General features: G+C 44.2%; 1 protein-coding gene across 1 annotated transcript; it reads left to right on the plus strand.

The window, feature by feature from the left end:
• The first annotated feature begins 217 nt into the window (after positions 1-217).
• On the plus strand, positions 218-11,010 carry LOC143940033 (glutamine-rich protein 2-like). The gene is made up of 7 exons (XM_077461085.1): positions 218-1,199; positions 2,636-2,698; positions 2,900-2,968; positions 4,551-4,718; positions 7,950-8,065; positions 10,620-10,658; positions 10,742-11,010. Exons 1-7 carry the CDS (start codon positions 1,194-1,196, stop codon positions 10,827-10,829), a joined length of 549 nt encoding a protein of 182 aa, XP_077317211.1. The 5' UTR covers positions 218-1,193; the 3' UTR covers positions 10,830-11,010.
• Positions 11,011-18,777: the final 7,767 nt, after the last annotated feature.

An 18,777-nucleotide genomic window follows, 5' to 3' on the forward strand; every position in this document is an offset into this window, starting at 1 on the left:
TCATAGAAAAAAAAAATGAAATGCACATTTATTTAACCTACAAAAAGATGTGCATTTATTTTTTTTATTTTTTTACAAAGGTAAACTTGAAGAGGTGGTCCGCCCCCCCCCCCCGAATAAAAAAAAAAATGAAAAGTCAGCACCTACAAATACTGCAGCTGCTGACCTTTAATATATGGACACTTACCTGTCCAGGGAGCCCACAATGTCGGCACCCCAGCCGGTCTTCGGATTGGCTGTCAGGTGTAGCTGCCGCCATTCCTGGTAAGGGAACCCGGCAGTGAAGCCTTTTCGGCTTCAAATCCGGATCCCTACTGGGATGCACGAAGCTAATTGGTCCGGAGGCAGAGGAGGGAGGAGGGGGTCGAACTTTCGGGGGAGACGGTGCCCGTGGCAGAGATTCTTCTTCCTCCTGGACTTTTAGTTTTGACAAAGCAAAACAGCTCTTATGCCGCGTACACACGACCGGACTATTCGACGGACTAGGTCCGACGGTCTTCCCGATGGACTTTCCAAACGAACGGACTTGGCCACACACAATCACACCAAAGTCTGACAGATTCGAACGTGATGATGTACAACCGGAGTAGAATAAGGAAGTTCATAGCCAGTAGCCAATAGCTGCCGTAGCTTCGGTTTTTGTCCCTCAGACTAGCATACAGGCGAACTGATTTTTCGACCGACTGGGAAAAAAAGTAAATTGGAGCCCACACACCATTGTAATATCCGATGGATTCATTCCATCTGACCCAGTCCGTCAAAAAGTCCGGTCGTGTGTACGCGGCATTATAGATTTATTTGGATATGCTGAATCATACAGCAGAAGATCTGAAGGTGGAGGTTTATAGGTTTACATTTTCTTTTCTCCAGATCCAAAAATCAGATCTTTGTAGTATTTTTCTTTCATTTAGACTCAAACAGCCAATTACAGCCTATAGACTTTAAATGAAGCAATAATACAGTTGGCGAGATTTTGCTCATATTTTGTTTTTCTCTTCTCCCTTCAGGAAATAAAACAGGAAACCAAAGTGCCCAGTCCACCACACTCTGCACGACCACCATCATCACCATCATCACCATCGTCCAGACGTGTGTACACCACGGAATACTTAGAGGCCCTGCAGAGGATCCAAGCTGCAGAAAAGGAGGTGCAAGATCTGAAACAGGAAGTGAAGTGCCTGAAGTTGGAAAAGATGACGGTAAGATTGATCATTATACATCAGACAGACACATAGATATTGCCCACACATAGTTTACACACAGTAGGGGACATTTATCAATCCCGTTGCATCCATTATCGCAAAGCGCAATTCATTTGCATATTGCTACTGATTTAATATCGTAGTTCCCAAAACTGATCTGCGTATTCCAGATGAGGTCTTTCTAATGATTTGTACCAGGGCAAAATGATATCTCTATGTCTGGAGTCCACACCTCTCTTAATACAAGAAAGGACTTTGCTCGCTTTGGAAACAGCAGCTTGGCATTGCATGCTATTATTAAGCTTATGATCTACCAAAACCCCCAGATCCTTCTCCACTATGGATCCCCCCCAGTTGTACTCCCCCTAGTATGTATGATGGATGTATATTCTTAGACCCCAAGTGCATAACTTTACATTTATCAACATTAAACCTCATTTGCCACTTAGTTGCCCAATTAAAGCGGAGATCCACCCAAAAATGGAACTTCCCATTTTCCGCCCCCCCCCCCCCCCTCCAGTCTCACATTTGGCACCTTTTCAGGGGGAGGGGGGAGCAGATACCTGTCTAATACCGGTATTTTGCTCCCACTTCCGAGCATAGATACCCGAGCCAGCCGCGAGTATCTACACCACTTCCGGCGCCTTCTCCACCCCCCCCCCCTCCCCCGCTGTCTTCTGGGTGACACACAGGACCCAGAAGACAGCAGGGACCAGTGGGATAGCGCAGAGTGAGTCACGCATGCACAGTAGGGAACCAGGAAGTGAAGCCACTTCCTGATTCCCTCAGCGAAGATGGCGGTGGTAGCACCCAACAACCGAGAGATAGATCGCTTTGGGTGCTGACATCGTGGGCGCCCTGGACAGGTAAGTGTCCTTATTTTAAAAGTCAGCAGCTGCAGTATTTGTAGCTGTTAACTCTAAAAAAAAAAAAAAAAAAAAATCAGTGGACCTGCGCTTTAAAGAGTGCATTGAGGTCGGCTTGTAAATTGGAGAAATCCTGTAAGGACGTTATTCCACTGCATAGCTTAGTGCCATCCGCAAAGACAGAAATGCTACTTTTAATCCCAGACCCAATATCATTTATAAATATATTAAAAAGCAAGGGTCCCAATACTAAACCTTGGGGTACACCACTGATAACCTTAGACCAGGGGTAGGCAACCTCAGCGCTCCAGCTGTGGTGAAACTACAAATCCCATCATGCCTCTGCCTCTAGGAGTCATGCCTGCGGTTGTCAGGGTCTTGCAATGTCTCCTGGAACTTGTAGTTTCACCACAGCTGGAGGGCCGAGGTTGCCTACCCCTGCCCTAGACCAGTCAGAATATGATATACACGTGTCATTACATGATGTGTGGGCTTGTAGTTCCTTAGTAATTGGAGGGTAATCGTGGCTCCAACTTTGTGTTCTAACTTTGTGTTTTCATCTTTTAGGAAAAGCAGATCTATGATGAGAACATTCAGGCAGCGGAGGAGAGAAACCAACGATACAGAGATGTAAGTAAAGATATTGTGTCCCCTTATTATTTATTGTCATGTCTTCCTCACCCTTTGTGTCTGACTTTACTATAGTACTTCTATCCTAATCCTGCTGGCGTATGCAACCCTCCTTTCCCGCACTCATCCACATACGCCATCCCCCCTTTCACCCGTCTCCTCTCCTATGCTGTCCTTACTAATATCACCTTTCTCTGACAGGATGTTCTCAAGAGACTGGAAAACGTGGAACACAGCGCGATGGAGCTGGAAGTGCACACCGCCCAAAATGTAAGTTATTGTGATCTTATATTTATTAAATTTTTCTATAATTGCACCACAATTCATATTTATAGAACGGTTTCATCTCTGCATGGAATATGCTAATTAACCACTTGCTTACTGGGCACTTACTGGGCTGCCCAGACCGATTTTCCGCTTTCAGCGCTGTCACACTTTGAACAACATTGCGCGGTCATACAATACTGTACCCAAATGTCATTTTTATCATTTTTTCCCACAAATAAAGCTTTCTTTTGGTGGTATTTGTTCACCTCTGCGGTTTTTATGTTTTGTTAAAAAAATGTAAAAAGACAGAATTAAAAAAATATATATTTTTTATATTTTGTAATAAAATTTTGCAAACAGGTAATTTTTCTCCTTCACTGATGCATGCTGATGAGGCTGCACTAATGGGCACTGATAGGCTGCACTGATGGGCACCGATAAGGTGGCACTGGTGGGCACTGATAGGTGACACTGGTGTGCACTGAGAGGTGGCACTGAACAGCATTGATAGGTGGCACTGGTGGGCACTGAGAAGTGACACTGATAGGTGACACTGATAGGTGACACTGATAGGTGACACTGATAGGTAGCACTGATAGGTAGCACTGATAGCTGGCAGTGATGGGCACTGGTAGGTGGCAGTGATGGGGTGCTGATTGGCACCACTGGTGGGCATTGTTAGGTGGCACCTTGCGCATCCCTTGTGCAGAAGCCGGTGATCGGCTTTTTGTTCTCCTCTCACTGTTAGCGTGAGGAGAATAAAAAAAAAAAAAACTAATTACCGAGCTTTTGTTTACACATGTGATCAGCTGTCATTGGCTGACAACTGATCACATGGTAAGGATCCGGAATAGGCACCTTACTCAGATCTGTGATCACCCGAGTCTCGGTGACTCGGTGATCACAGCGCGTGCCGCCCTGCAGGGGACACACGGGCAGCGTGCAAAGGGTAGGACGTCATATGACGGCCTCCCAGAAAGTCAGGTTCAAGGACGTCAAGTGGTTAAAGTTGAAATCCAGGCAGCTATAAAAGGCACACATTAATGCAGTTCTATAATCAATAATACATTATTGTGTATATATATATATATATATATATATATATATATATATATATATATATATATATATATATATATATATTTTTTTTTTTAATACAAGTGGTGTAAATACCTAAATTTGACTTGGTAGAAGCCATTTTCAGTCTCTGTGCAGTAAAGTTTAGCCTGGGAGATGCAGCACAAAGAGCATTCTGATAAGAGGAGAAAGCAGAGTGACAAGGGGCCGAGCTGATCATTGTGCTGCTTCCTCTTTCTCTGTCCAGTTACAGAGTGAGGGGAGGGACCTGTAAGTGACAGTGAAACTGCAGAGAAGAAGAATTAAGTCTCCTTTCTTGCCAGATAGGTCTGTGAAGGTTTTAGATGTCCAGCTGACCCTAAATACGTTGGACTATTCATTCATATCCCTGACACAACCACCTATGGATGCAGATATTTAAAATAAGCAATATGTTACATTTTGCATATTTTCCGTGTTTCTCCCCACCTTCATATCAGTCTTAACTCCATTTTCTTTTTCTATATAGACCAAAGAGAGACAAGATCTTGCAGCGAAACTGGATTCCAGAACCTTCGATGCTTTCGCTGCGCAAATCTGCCAGACCATCAAGCAGCAGATTGACGAAGGTTTAAAGGGCCAAGAAGCAAAATGGACCTCTGTGATGGACAAGGCTAAGGAAGAGGAGGAAAAGAAAGTAAGTTTCTTGTTTGCATTTGTATTTGCTAGTATAGTTGGGTAGGACATATTTCTTCCCAATTTACAACACCGGCCAGCTCCCTAGGTCTCTAGGGCTGCTACACCTACATCTTCGGTTAACAAATATACGGGGGGCGCTTTCCATTTATGAATTTGACACTTAAATTGAAAATCCCACAGGACCCTTTTTTATTTCGCACTGAAAACCGTCCCGCATATACAGGGCCAGATTAACATAGGGGCTGATGGAGCTGCAGCTCCAGGCCCCTGCCTTAAAATCCGTCCACCCAGCCAGCAGTATAAACCCAATTTTCTCCTGTCCATAAACTTCTATGGGAAAGGAGAAGTGTGTATACATGTAGGGGTGTCTGGCTTCATCTGTGTTTGCTCACTGTGGTTATTACAATGTCACAGTGCACAGTTCCCCCCCTACACAAATGGAAGAGGCTGAGTCGGCTCTGCCTTTCCCCTCCCTCTCTGTGAAGTCTGTGCAGTGAAGGAGCTGTGTGGGTGGGAAATTATGAACAGAACACCGGTGTTCTGCCGTATAGTGTCCGGCCATCAAATAGTGTCCGGGCCGTACTGCGCATAGTACGGAGCAGACGAAGCTTCGGAAAATCTCAGAAGCTGAACGGTGCCTGTGCCGTGAGTGGAGGTGGTAGCCCCACCATCCAAGCGGACATAGGGTTGTGAATATTAGAGGGCCCCTCGTGGGCGAGCTTCGCTCGCCACGCTTCGGGCTCGGCCTCGCTACGCTCCGCTCTTTTTTATTCATACTCTATGTCCACTTGGATGGTGGGGATAGAACCTGGACTCACGGCCCAGGTGCTGTTCATCCTCGGCAATTTTCGGAATCTGTGTTGCTGTGTACTGCGCATGCGCAGTACGCAGCGGACACTATCGGATGGAGGACGTTATATGACAAGACACCGGCAAATAGAAGGTGAACAGGATATCTGTGAGTGATGAGCCTCCAGGGACTGTCCACATGTGAGCTCAGTGACTCCCTTCCCCTCCTTTTTATCTTTTTTCTCCAGCAGTAGCTGTTATAACTTCAGCCAGAGTGTTTAGAATTGCGTCATCAGCCTGTGACAGTGCTTGGTCCCTTGTGCTTTTAGGTGGTTCACACTGATTTGCTATGTTTTGGCCCATTGCTGGTGTATCTGCAGTTTTCCTGCGTTTTACCCACAGTCCTATAGATTTCTATTAGGTTGTGTGTTTTTTCTGCATTTTCTGAAAGTGCACCAAAACTCCTGCATGCTGCATCTTTGGCGCTCTGTCAGAAAATGCAGCAAGAACCTGCAACCTGATATAAATCAATAGGACTTCAGCTAAAACTGCAGATACATAAGCAGTGCGGCCAACTGCAGCACACCAGTGTGAGCCCAAAGGCTTGCACACACAACCCCCCTATACAACTTGGTTTGATCAATACTCCTGGCTAGGGATGAGCTCAGGCGTGTTCGCATGGAACACGTGCAGAGCTCGCCAGGAAGTCGGCACGGCACTGCACTAATCACAGGCAGTGAGACATTGCCCCGATGTGTGGCTGCAGAGAATGGGTAATGTCTCACTGCCTGTGATTAGCACAGCGATGCGCCGACTTCCTAGCGAGCTCTGCATCTGTTCTATGTGAACACGCCAGCACTCATCCCTACTCCTGGCATACGTACACACAGCCATACCATCCCAGATCAGGAGGGGTGGGGCTCCAGGGATTTGATTGACTATGCAGGCCCTGTCTCTTCTATCCATCCAGGCAGAGTCCTGGAGGGAGTGACAGGCTGCTGGTGGCAAGGGGCACACCGTATCTGGTGTCATGCTGCTGATGGCAAGTGGCACACCGTATCTGGTGTCATGCTGCTGATGGCAAGTGGCATACCGTATCTGGTGGCATGCTGCTGATGGCAAATGGCACGCCGTATCTGGTGGCAAACTGTATCTGGTGGCAAGTGGCACACTATGTGGCCTGTTGCTGGTGGCAAGTGGCACACTGTATCTGGTGGCAGACTGCTGGTGGCAAGTGGCACACAGTGTGTCACTTGCCAACAGATACAGTGTGCCACTTGCCACCAGCAGTCTGCCACCAGATACAGTTTGCCACCAGATACAGTGTGTCACTTGCCACCAGATACAGTATCTGGTGGAAAACTGTATCTGGTGGCCTGCTGCTGGTGGCAAGTGGCACACTGTATCTGGTGGCAGACTGCTGGTGGCAAGTGACACACTGTATCTGGCATGCTGCTTGTGGCAAGTGACAAGCTCAGGTTCCCACTGATTCTGCATTATGGGGAGTTGAACTATTTCACTATATATTACAATGGAGTAATAGAAATAATTGAATTTGATCATCCTGACGCCATATCAAGCATAGTGTCAGGATGATTTTAAGTGCTAACACCAGCCATTTGCCCACAAAATCACCCCCGCCACCTATTTTCCCCATCCACCCGAGACTACATCCCCTCTCAAATTTTTTTGGGAAGGGGGATTTCCCTGAATGGCAGTTTGGAAATGTGGTCGCCCTATGTTGCTGCTGTTGAGAGACTGCATAGCAGGTGGTATTGGGTGTGTTGCTGCTGCTCAAAGGCTGCACGGCTGATATTACTGGCGAGAGTACATTTAATTTGTTTTAGCAAAACATTTTTGCATTTTCATTTTTTTTTCTGTAAAAAGGCCCACCAAAATCCTCATCACCAGGCCCACGATGCTCTTAATCTGGCCCTGCGCATATATGTGAACTGTCTCTATTGAATGCCGGACTGGTTCACGTTATACAAATCGGATGCTGATCGAAACACATCCGATTTGCTTATTTGTCAATCAAGCCTTAGGGGTCTACTTATAAAAAAGGGTATTTTGGCTAATAGGTTTATTTCCTATGATTGTCAGCTCCATCTAGTGGCCATAATGTAGAATAATAATTTAGGTATTTCAGAAAAAAACTAAATATGTCAACTAGAAGGAGCGGACAATCATATGAAATAAACCTATTAGGCAAATGAGTCTAAAAAATACAAACCTTGCATATATTAAAAAGCAAGGATAAAGTCAGGTAAATTTATTATCAAAAAACAATAAGTAGATCCTTAAATATAGACAGTGGAAGGTAGATGCTAATCTTAACTTTTCCTGTAAGAGTCAAGCTTGGCCCTGCCCTTGTTATTAAGACCACTTGTATGCCTGTATTTCTGTTCTAACCTTTCTCACTTTCTTATTTACTCTACAGCTGAAGAAGATGGAGGATTACATCACAGCAATGGAGAACGGGTGGAAGAAAACCATCAAGAAATTGATGGAGCCCCCACCAAAGGAAGAGGTTGATGAAGATGCTGCTTGCACAACGTAAGTGATGCCATTTCTTTGATGGCTTTTCTCACTTCTGGTTTGGTATTTTCATGGGCTCCCAAGGCGCTCTGAAAAGTAACTGAGGATATTCTGAAAGTCATTTAATTTTTTGGCGATCACTTAAAGTGGTTGTAAGTGGTTGCCGAACGGCAAAAAATGAAATCACTATATTTAGACTTACCTGTAGCTGCACTGGATATCTCCTAAACCGATATCCCTGTATTTGCATGTGCCGACATCATCGACACATACGCACTTAAGCCAACTGAAGCAACGGCACGTATGTGCCTATGCTTCAGTTGTACTGTGCCGTTCCCGGCGGCTCCCGCGCGCATGCGCGAGAGACGTCATCGCAGCTCCGGCCAAGCACAGTACAAGGGCCTCGATGCCCGAAAGTCCCTAGGAAGATTTCAGCCGCCGGAGCGGTTAAGACGGACCGCTGCGGGGGCTTCGGACTCAGGTAAGTCATTCATAATGAGCTAGTATGCTGAATGGCTTACCTGAGTCCGAAGCCCCCGCAGCGGGCCTTCTTAACCGCTCCGGCGGCTGACATCTTCCTGGGGACTTCCGGGTAGTATGCTGAGCATACTAGCTCATTATGCCTTTATCTTGCAGTTTTTATTTGGATATCGTAAAATGGGGTTACAACCACTTTAATGTAGGGAGGGTGGTCTTTAACCACTTTTCGCCCCTGCTATAACCAAAAGACGGCTACAGCGTGGATGCTATCTGCTGGGAGGCCGTCCCTGGATGTCCTCCTGTTTACTTCCCCTCTGCGCGCCGCCGCAGGCGCACATCGGGGAAGTTCTGTGCTGGCGTGTCCCTTGGACACAGCCAGTCACAGATCGCTGTAAATGGCCAATCACAGCGGCCGTTTAAAGCAAGATCGGCGTGTCCAATGGGAGATGATCTCATATGTAAACATATGAGATCATCTCTCATCGCCGGCTCTCCCTCCTCACACAGACAGCGTGTGAGGAGGGAGAGATGAACCGCTGCAGAGATGCAGCGGTTAGTGAAAAAAAAAAAATGATAAAAATCAAAACAAAAATAAAGTGCCCATCTGTCCACACTGTCACCTGTCCCCACTTCCATCTGCCCCCACTGCCACCTGTCAGTGCCATCTGTCCCCAGTGCCACCTGTCATCAGTGCCATCTGTCCCCAGTGCCACGTATAAGTGCCACCTGTCATCAGTGCCATCTGTCATCAGTGCCACATAGTGCCATCTGTCATCAGTGCCATATCAGTGTCAGGTGTCATTAGTGCCATCTGTCATCAGTGCCATCTGTCAGTGTCACGTGCCATCTGTTATCAGTGTCACGTGTCATCAATGGCAGGTAGCAGTGCCATCTGTCAGTGTCACGTGTCATTAGTGCCATCTGTCATCAGTGCCACGTATTAGTGCCAACGTATAAGTGCCATCTGTCTTCAGTGCCACATATTAGTGCCATCTGTCATCAGTGCCACGTATTATTGGCATCTGTCATCAGTGCCATGTCAGTGTCACGTGTCATTGTTCTGGTGCTCCAGGGCCTTCAAAAGTGTGATAGTCAACAAGTTAGATGTGTAATTTATGCTCCTAGAACACGTGACGGGCTCCCTGCATGTTGGGCCTCTCTAAGTGGCCAGGCTGTGGAAAAGTCCCACAGATGTGGTATCGTAATACTCAGGAGGAGTAGCAGAATTTATTTTGGAGCATTATTTGTGGTATACACATGCCAAGTGAGAGAAATAACCTATTACAATGACAATTTTGTGGAAAAAAAATAATGTACTTTCCTGGCTTGTTCGGGTCGCAAGAAATGAAATGGGCCACCAGTACATCAGATGTGATCAATTGTTTATGATTCGCACCACAGCTTGTAGACTCTCTAACTTTCACAAAGACCAAATAATATCCACTAATTTGGGTTATTTTTACCAAAGATATGTAGCAGTATAAATTGTGGCCAAAATTTATGAAGAAAAATTAATAATTTGCAAAATTTTATCACAGAAACAAAGAAAAATTTGTTGTTTATTTTCAAAATTTTCGGTCTTTTTTCATTTATAGCGCAAAAAATAAAAACCCCAGGAGGTGATCAAATACCACCAAAAGAAAGCTCTATTTGTGGGAAAAAAAGGATTTTTTTTGGGTACAGTGTTGCATGACTGAGTAATTGTCATTCAAAGTGTGAGAGCACCGAAAGCTGAAAATTGGTCTGGGCAGGAGGGGGGTTTTAAGTGCGCAGTGTTCAAGTGGTTAAAGCCCAAATGCCATACATATGCATCCATGGTGGCCAAGGTTTCTGTGCAAGGACCGTGCTAAGCACTCCCGGCACAGTGACACGGGTCATAATGGTTTATGATGGAGAGCCAGTGGGTGAGGCTTCTGACCATGTGACCCCTTTTAGAGCAAAATCACAGTGATCACATAATTGGGAAGCATCTCCCGGCATTAGGAACCAGTTAAAGGGCCTCCAGGAAGGAGTTGGCAAAGTATTAAGTTTCTTATTAATATCATCATAGCAAAAGCATGTCTAACCTCTCAATCTTTTTTTTCTCCTATAGGCATTGCCTTTCGTGTAGCAGAAATGTGAAGACAACAACGTAAGTATATTTTATTATTTATATATATTACATTTTTTATATTGTATTGTTCAGTTGTACTGACTTTTGTTTTTCTTTAACAGAAAAAGCACGTTACCGGCTCTCCCGGCTTTCCCGGCTCTCCCAAACCCTCCATCCAGGGGCGTAACTAGAAATCACAGGGCCCCATAGCAAAATGTTGTATGGGGCCCCCCTGCAAACAGCCCCCTCCACAAAAAAAATCAACTAATTCCATTGAACAACAGATTACCACACTCATGTGGCACAGTACCCAGGCAACAGCTTATTTTAATTTTGAACAACAAAACAAAAATTTAAAAAACCATATAGTAAATAAAATGCAAAATTCAAAGCATTGTGTGTACTACTATTACTCTCTTATACTTACGTTTAAAGGGAAAACAACGCAAACTGCACCGGTTTACGAGGAAAATTAACAGGATGACAACCTTGTAAGGGAAGGAAGAAATTAGGTCTTCCATTCTATGCACTTTAACTTGCCATAAAATTCTTAATTTTTGAGTTTACACCTACTTGATTTAGATCTTGATGCTTAACGTGCATATTTTCAACATGTCTTTAAAAATAACCAAAGGAAAAGAAGCCATGGTTTCAACAGCCAACAGCCAAAAATAAGCCAAATGTAAGGCAACAGAACATTATAAACAGTCAGTCAACCTGAAAAAGAGTGAATCTTGATCTAAAATATGAAGATACGATGATGATAAATGAACAATATCTTACTATTTTTCTTTTATTTGATTTTATCCATTTCTCTCCAAAGCTGTTTTCCAACCAAACAGGCAGTGCGGAAGCATCCTTTGATTTAATTGACTAGAAAGGTGTAATTTGTCATCAAACAGGAAGATTTTGTTGGGTAAATGGGCAAGGTCTACACATACTTTACAAAAGAGTGTATGCAGAAAACTAATTTTCGCTGGATTAAAAAAAAAATTTGATTCACATAGGATGAAATTTTGCCTGATTTACAATGCTCAAAGAGGGCACGTGGGGCAGCTGTGGACAGCTATGTAAAAAGAAATGTATTGGTTAACCAGCCAATTCAACAACTGAGGCTAGTTAAACAAGTAAAGTGGAACTCTAGCCAACACAACAAAGTACAAAGCTGACAAAAATATAAGAATTCAGACAAAATATTTACCAAATACTTATAATTCAGTTCAGCCAGTTTTCTGTTTTACACATCAAAGTGATCTTAGAAAGCCAGTCAGGTGTGCACCATTTTACCTTTGCCCCCTTCTAGGTCTGCTCACTCAAACATAAGCTGCCAATTCTACCATGCATTTATTCAAATATTTGCCTAAAGTTCCACTTTATTATTTGCCAAACTGGAACCAAAGGGTTCTATTTATAACATATTTCCCATGCTCCTCAGCTTCATCTAATAGTCAAAATACAATATTACATTCCATAAGTTTGACCTGAAATACCAAAAAACAAAGAACGTATCTTTTTGTGCCAAGTGGCAAAAAGAAATGTTTTGACATTTTTAGAGGGTGAATGGTTCTGCGAATAGGTTATAAATAGACCCCATGGTTTAACCCAAATAAGAAAGGCTATAGCTGGCAACAGAACCAAACATGAACTTTGAAAACTCTTCCAACTTGTATACTCCCAAAACACCACAACTTAGAAAACACGTCTGCGTGCCTTCAATTCTGCAAAAGTGTCCACAATGTGGTTTAGGTCCAGCCGTTTTGCTCTAGAATTTTCAATGCTTAGGATAGCAAGCCCAGATAGTCTTTGCTTAGACATAGTGCTTCTGAGATAATTCTTTATAAGTTTTAGTTTTGAGAAGGATCTTTCTGCTGAGGCCACTGTCACAGGTAGTGTTAGGAATAAAAGCAGCGCTATGCACACATCAGGCAGATTTGATGAAAGAGCGCTATTCTCAACTATGAGCAAACGAGCAAGATCCTTCACAGAGGACAATTTCTGAATGTCCTCTTTAAGTGCTGATCTAAAACTTAGAAGCTGACCAGCAAAAGTTGATGAGAGGTCTTTTTTATACTTTTGTTGCAGGTTTGAGGCAGCTTTAAACAAATCATCATCCGATGCTGATGCTAGAACTGCAGGTTGAATAATTTCAAAGCGCTGAACAACCCGATTAAGTCCCTGGAACCTGTTTGACAACTGGTTTACTATTATGTCTAAGCACCTATAGAAAACGTTGATTTTGAAACGTTCTTCAAGGTCCTCTAACCTCTCATCAACACACAATTCATCAAAATGCTTTCTGACAGTGCGAATTCGTTTTGCTTCAAATCTGGGGGTAATATTCCATTTTTGTGCAAGCAATACAACATTATTTCTGGCTTCCCCAAAACTGTTTCTGAAATTGGATAGCTCATCCAAGGCTGTCTTAATTAAATGAGAAGCTTTGGACAAGTCCATGCTCTCTGACTGGAGGAGTTTAGATAGAGAATTTATGCTTGAGAATATTTTGGTTTGTAGAACAATTAGAAATATAGATTGGAAGGACTCCAATTTTATTTTTGATAGCGCTTTAAGCACATCTACAAAACGAAAACGCAAGGCAAGCAGCGACTCATAGCGAGATGACCAGCGTGTGGGACACAATTTCTTCAGTGTAACAGAGGATTCGCTGGTAAATGAAGACAGGATCTCCCACCGCTTTCCACTGTCCCCAAAAAAATTGTGTAAATGTTGAACCACACCCATGAAGTTTGAGACCTCTGTAATCTCTGCCACAGCATCTTGGAGGACCAAATTAAGATTGTGTGCTGCACAATGAACATAAAGTGCATTTTCCTCTCTCTGCAAAATTCGAGTCTGCACACCAGAATAGATTCCACTCATTGTGGCAGCGCCATCATAGCCCTGACCACGGCACTTATCCAAAGAAATTCCTTTATCATCAATAAATGCAAGTATTTATTTTTCTATACCTGCAGCACTTTGGTCATGAATAGCATTAAATCCAAGAAATGCCTCATGTATGTTAATTTGTTTTGCTCTCGTATTTGGATCTCTTTCAATAGAAACATATCGGAGAACCTGGCTCATTTGATCACATTTAGAGATATCTTGAGTAGTATCTATAATCAATGAGTAAAACTATGCATTTTGCACTTCAGACAAAATGTCATTCAGAACTTGCTTTGACAAAATATCTATGACTTCATTTTGAATTTTTGGACTAAGGTATTTGACTTTTCCCTGTGGTAACTGTAGCAATTGCTTTAATATGGGATCATACTCAGCTAGAAGCTCAATTATTGCCAGGAAGTTTCCACTGTTGACTTCTCCTATTTTTTCTCTGTGGCCACGGAAGGCCATGTTATTCATAGCCATAGTCAAGGTGACATTCACAATTCTATTTAAAACATCTCTCCAAAAGTTTTTTTCTTTTCTTAATTGTTGTTCGTTTTCCTCATCAATTGTTCCCTTTTTACGCCACTGATCATATATTATGCAAGAATCTATATGAGTTTGAGATGTTTCATGAACCTGTATTTTTGTTGACAAGCCTTTCCATTTTTGTATCCCCTTTGCCCATGCTGGTTCAGAGCCTAGCTTTCTACGGTCACCAAACAACCAGCATGGTTCACAGTATGCAACATTCAATTTAGGAGAATAACAGAGCCAGGTAATGGGTAGTTTAAGTCCTGTTTTTGTTGTTTTTTCATAATATTTTACTGAAAAACACCTCTGTTCTTCATCATTGTCTCTCTTAAAGGGCCCTGTAGGTCTGCAAGGACCATTAGTGATTATAAATCTCTTCACATGTGCATCTGTAATTGTAATTGGAAAGTTTGCCCTGTCTGTGATATATTTTGTAGATGCAATGTCGGTTAGCACAGCTATGTCACTACCAGTCAAGTGAACATCGGCTGCTGCAAATGGCTCAGTTTCAGGATAATCTTTTTCAATATTTTCCTGAACAACACCACCTAACTCTTGGCTTGTACTCGGTTCATTTAGGGGAAACTGGCCAGGTAGAAATTGCTCCTGTACTGGCATGTCATTAATTGTGGGGTCAAGGCTTTCTGGGCTTGCCTCAGCAACTTTTTCTGCATCATGGTCTGCTGCAGAGCTCTGACCAACATTGGGCACATTAACCACTTTCAGACCGGACCATTTTGCTGGTAAATGACCAGAGGTCTTTTTACACTTTGGCACTGCGCTGCTTTAACTGGTAATTGCGCGGTCATGCAATGTTGTACCCAAACAAAATTTGCGTCCTTTTCTTCCCACAAATAGAGCTTTCTTTTGATGGTATTTGATTGCCTCTGCGATTTTTATTTTTTGCGATATAAACGTAAAAAGACCGCAAATTTTGAAAAAAAATGATATTTTCTACTTTTTGTTATTAGAAAAATCCAATAAACTCAATTTTAGTCATACATTTAGGCCAAAATGTATTCAGCCACATGTCTTTGGTAAAAAAAAAGTCAATAATTGTATATTTATTGGTTTGCGCAAAAGTTGTCACATCTACAAACTAAGGTACGTTTTCTGGAATTTACGCAGCTTTTAGTTTACGACTGCCTATCTCATTTCTTGAGGTGCTAAAATGGCAGGGCAGTACAAAACCCCCCCAAATGACCCCATTTTGGAAAGTAGACCCCCTAAGGAAATTGATAAGAGGCATGTTGAGCCCATTGAATATTTTATTTTTTTGCCTCAAGCGATTGAATAATGACAAAAAAAAAAATTTTTTTTTTTTTTTACACAAAGTTGTCACTAAATTATATATTGCTCATGCATGCCATGGGCATATGTGAAATGACACCCCAAAATAAATTCTGCTGCTTCTCCTGAGTACGGGGATACCACATATGTGGGACTTTTTGGGAGCCTAGCCGCGTACGGGGCCCCGAAAACCAAGCACCGCCTTCAGGCTTTCTAAGGGCGTAATTTTTTGATTTCACTCCTCACTACCTATTACAGTTTTGAAGGCCATAAAATGCCAAGATGGCACAAAACCCCCACAAATGACCCCATTTTAGAAAGTAGACACCCCAAGCTATTTGCTGAGAGGCATGTTGAGTCCATGGAATATTTTATATTTTGCCACAAGTTGCGGGAAAATTACAAACTTTTTTTTTTTTTTTTTTTTTTTCACAAAGTTGTCACTAAATGATATATTGCTCACGCATGCCATGGGCATATGTGAAATGACACCCCAAAATAAATTCTGCTGCTTCTCCTGAGTATGGGGATACCACATATGTGGGACTTTTTGGGAGCCTAGCCGCGTACGGGGCCCCGAAAACCAAGCACCGCCTTCAGGCTTTCTAAGGGCGTTACAGTTTTGAAGGCCATAAAATGCCAAGATGGCACAAACCCCCCCCAAATGACCCCATTTTGGAAAGTAGACACCCCTAAATTTAGGGGTACACTAGTGAGACTAGGTAATAAATGGCGGGTGCCCTGAAACTATAAAAAAATAACTAACCAACCAGCGTCACCTGTAACAGTTATATGGTGATCACTGGTGAAAGGGTTAACTAGGGGGCAATTAGGGGGCTTTATGCGGTAGTATATGGGGGTCCCTGGCGCTATAAAAAGCTGCAGCGAACCTAAATACCTACCTGCCTAACTAGCGTCACCTGTGACACTAATACGGCGATCAGAAAAACGATCGCTTATTAGGCTGGGTTCACACTGGAGCGATGCGGGAACGCCACGAATGCGCGGCGGGTTCCCGCATCGCATGCCTCCCGGCGGCAGTTCACACTGCCCTATGCGAACTGCTGGGAGTGTCAGTGAAATGTTACTGACACCCCCAGATCAGTTCGCATATCGCAGTGCGATCTGCAAACTCGGATCGCATGGTGTGAACACCCATGCGATCCGATTCTGCTGCGGGCCAAAAAAAGGGTCCCGTGCGAATTTGCGGCGGGTGCGGCGGGTGCGGCGAATGGCTGAACTCGAATCGCACAGAGATCGGATGTGATTTGCACTGCAGTGCGGTGCGAATCACATCCGTTCTCATAAACCGCTGCAATGTGAACCCAGCCTTAGTGACACTGGCGACGGGGGGTGATCACGGGGTTAAACCTTTATTGGGGGGGTTAGGGGGGTACCTTAGAACTAAAGGGGGCTAACCCTAACTGCCCTAACAGTTATTAGTCACAAATGACACCCGCCGGGTGATCAGGGGGTTAAACCTTTATTAGGTAATAAATGGCGGGTGCCCTGAAACTATAAAAAAATAACTAACCAACCAGCGTCACCTGTAACAGTTATATGGTGATCACTGGTGAAAGGGTTAACTAGGGGGCAATCAGGGGGCTTTATGCGGTAGTATATGGGGGTCCCTGGCGCTATAAAAAGCTGCGGCGAACCTAAATACCTACCTGCCTAACTAGCGTCACCTGTGACACTAATACGGCGATCAGAAAAATGATCGCTTATTAGGCTGGGTTCACACTGGAGCGATGCGGAAACGCCGCGAATCCGCGGCGGGTTCCCGCATCGCATGCCTCCCGGCGGCAGTTCACACTGCCCTATGCGAACTGCTGGGAGTGTCAGTGAAATGTTACTGACACCCCCAGATCAGTTCGCATATCGCAGTGCGATCTGCAAACTCGGATCGCATGGTGTGAACACCCATGCGATCCGATTCTGCTGCGGGCCAAAAAAAGGGTCCCGTGCGAATTTGCGGCGGGTGCGGCGGGTGCGGCGGGTGCGGCGAATGGCTGAACTCGAATCGCACAGAGATCGGATGTGATTTGCACTGCAGTGCGGTGCGAATCACATTCGTTCTCATAAACCGCTGCAATGTGAACCCAGCCTTAGTGACACTGGCGACGGGGGGTGATCACGGGGTTAAACCTTTATTGGGGGGGTTAGGGGGGTACATTAGAACTAAAGGGGGCTAACTCTAACTGCCCTAACAGTTATTACAGTCACAAATGACACCAATGCAAAAAAAAAAAAAAAAAATGACATTGGTGTCACTGTGACTGGGGGGCAGGGGTAATTGGGGGGGTGATCGGGGGGTAAAGGGGGGGTGTGAGTGTGCCTGGCATGTTCTACTGTGTGTGTGAGTGTTGGTGCAACTTACTGATCCGCTCTCCTCCGTGTCGGAACGAAAAATACCGACACGGAGGAGAGAATACATCACTTCCTCTCCTGTGTTTACATTACAGGAGAGGAAGTGATGTCACCGGGGATTTCTATTCGTCGGGAGCGATCGCGAGGGGGTGGCCATGAATGAATGGCCGTCCCCTCGTCCGGGATCGCTCCCGTACGAATACCGACCGCCGCAGGCACCGGGCGGGGGCCCGATCGGGCCCCCGACCCGCGGGAGGCAAGGGACGTACATGTATGTCCTTATGCCTGCCCGTGCCATTGTACCGACGTACATCGGCGTGCGGCGGTCGGCAACTGGTTAAAAAAATGTGTGATTTTTGGAAGTTTCCTTGGTTTGGTAGGTGTCTTCCCTTTTCTTTTTACGCTTGTGAGCACCACTTTGATGATGGTAACTGGACATTATGGTTGAAACTGAAAAATACAGTACAAGGAAAGACCCTTACTCCTCAATTATATAGTTAAAGTGGAGGTCCACCCTGAAAAAATACATACAAATGCAACAAAAATAAATGAAAAAAATAAATAAATACATGTTTTACTCACCAGAAACTTCTTATTCCACGGTGATCTTCGGTCTTCTCCTCCTCACATTTATTTCTGGGAAATTTGGACACAGTGTCTTCTGGGACCCGTGTGTGTCACAAAAGACAGCTGCCCATTCAGAAATCGCCAGGGGAGTCACGCATGTACAGTAGGAAACAGGCAGTGAAGCCACAAGGCTCCACTGCCTAATTCTCTTAGTGAGGATGGCAGCACCAGCACGCAATAGGAGGGAAGGATCAGCCTACATCGCGGGCACCCTGGACAGGTAAGTGTCCTTATTATAAGTCAGCAGCTACAGTGTTTGTAGCTGCTGGCTTTTAAAAAAACGTTTTTACGGCTGGAACAACGCTTTAACAACAAAACAAAAACACTGCTAATAAAATTCATTCATCAGTGACCGTGACCTGTGGCAGTCCATTAATACAGCAGTTACTGTGATCAGTGCAGGACATTCCCCCCCGCCATGCTGCATATTCTAAAACTCAGACAG

This window comes from Lithobates pipiens, unplaced genomic scaffold (genome assembly GCF_037356315.1).
Source record: "Lithobates pipiens isolate NorthernLeopardFrog02 unplaced genomic scaffold, aLitPip1_a1.2 Scaffold_3, whole genome shotgun sequence".
In the NCBI taxonomy this organism is placed as follows: Eukaryota; Metazoa; Chordata; class Amphibia; order Anura; family Ranidae; genus Lithobates; species Lithobates pipiens.

Bases quoted from the DNA above. Each gene is read 5' to 3' on its own strand.
- LOC143940033 (XM_077461085.1), top strand. The intron at 2,969-4,550 runs GTAAGTTATTGT...TTTTCTATATAG, and splicing joins AAGTGCACACCGCCCAAAAT to ACCAAAGAGAGACAAGATCT. The intron at 8,066-10,619 runs GTAAGTGATGCC...TTTCTCCTATAG, and splicing joins GAAGATGCTGCTTGCACAAC to GCATTGCCTTTCGTGTAGCA.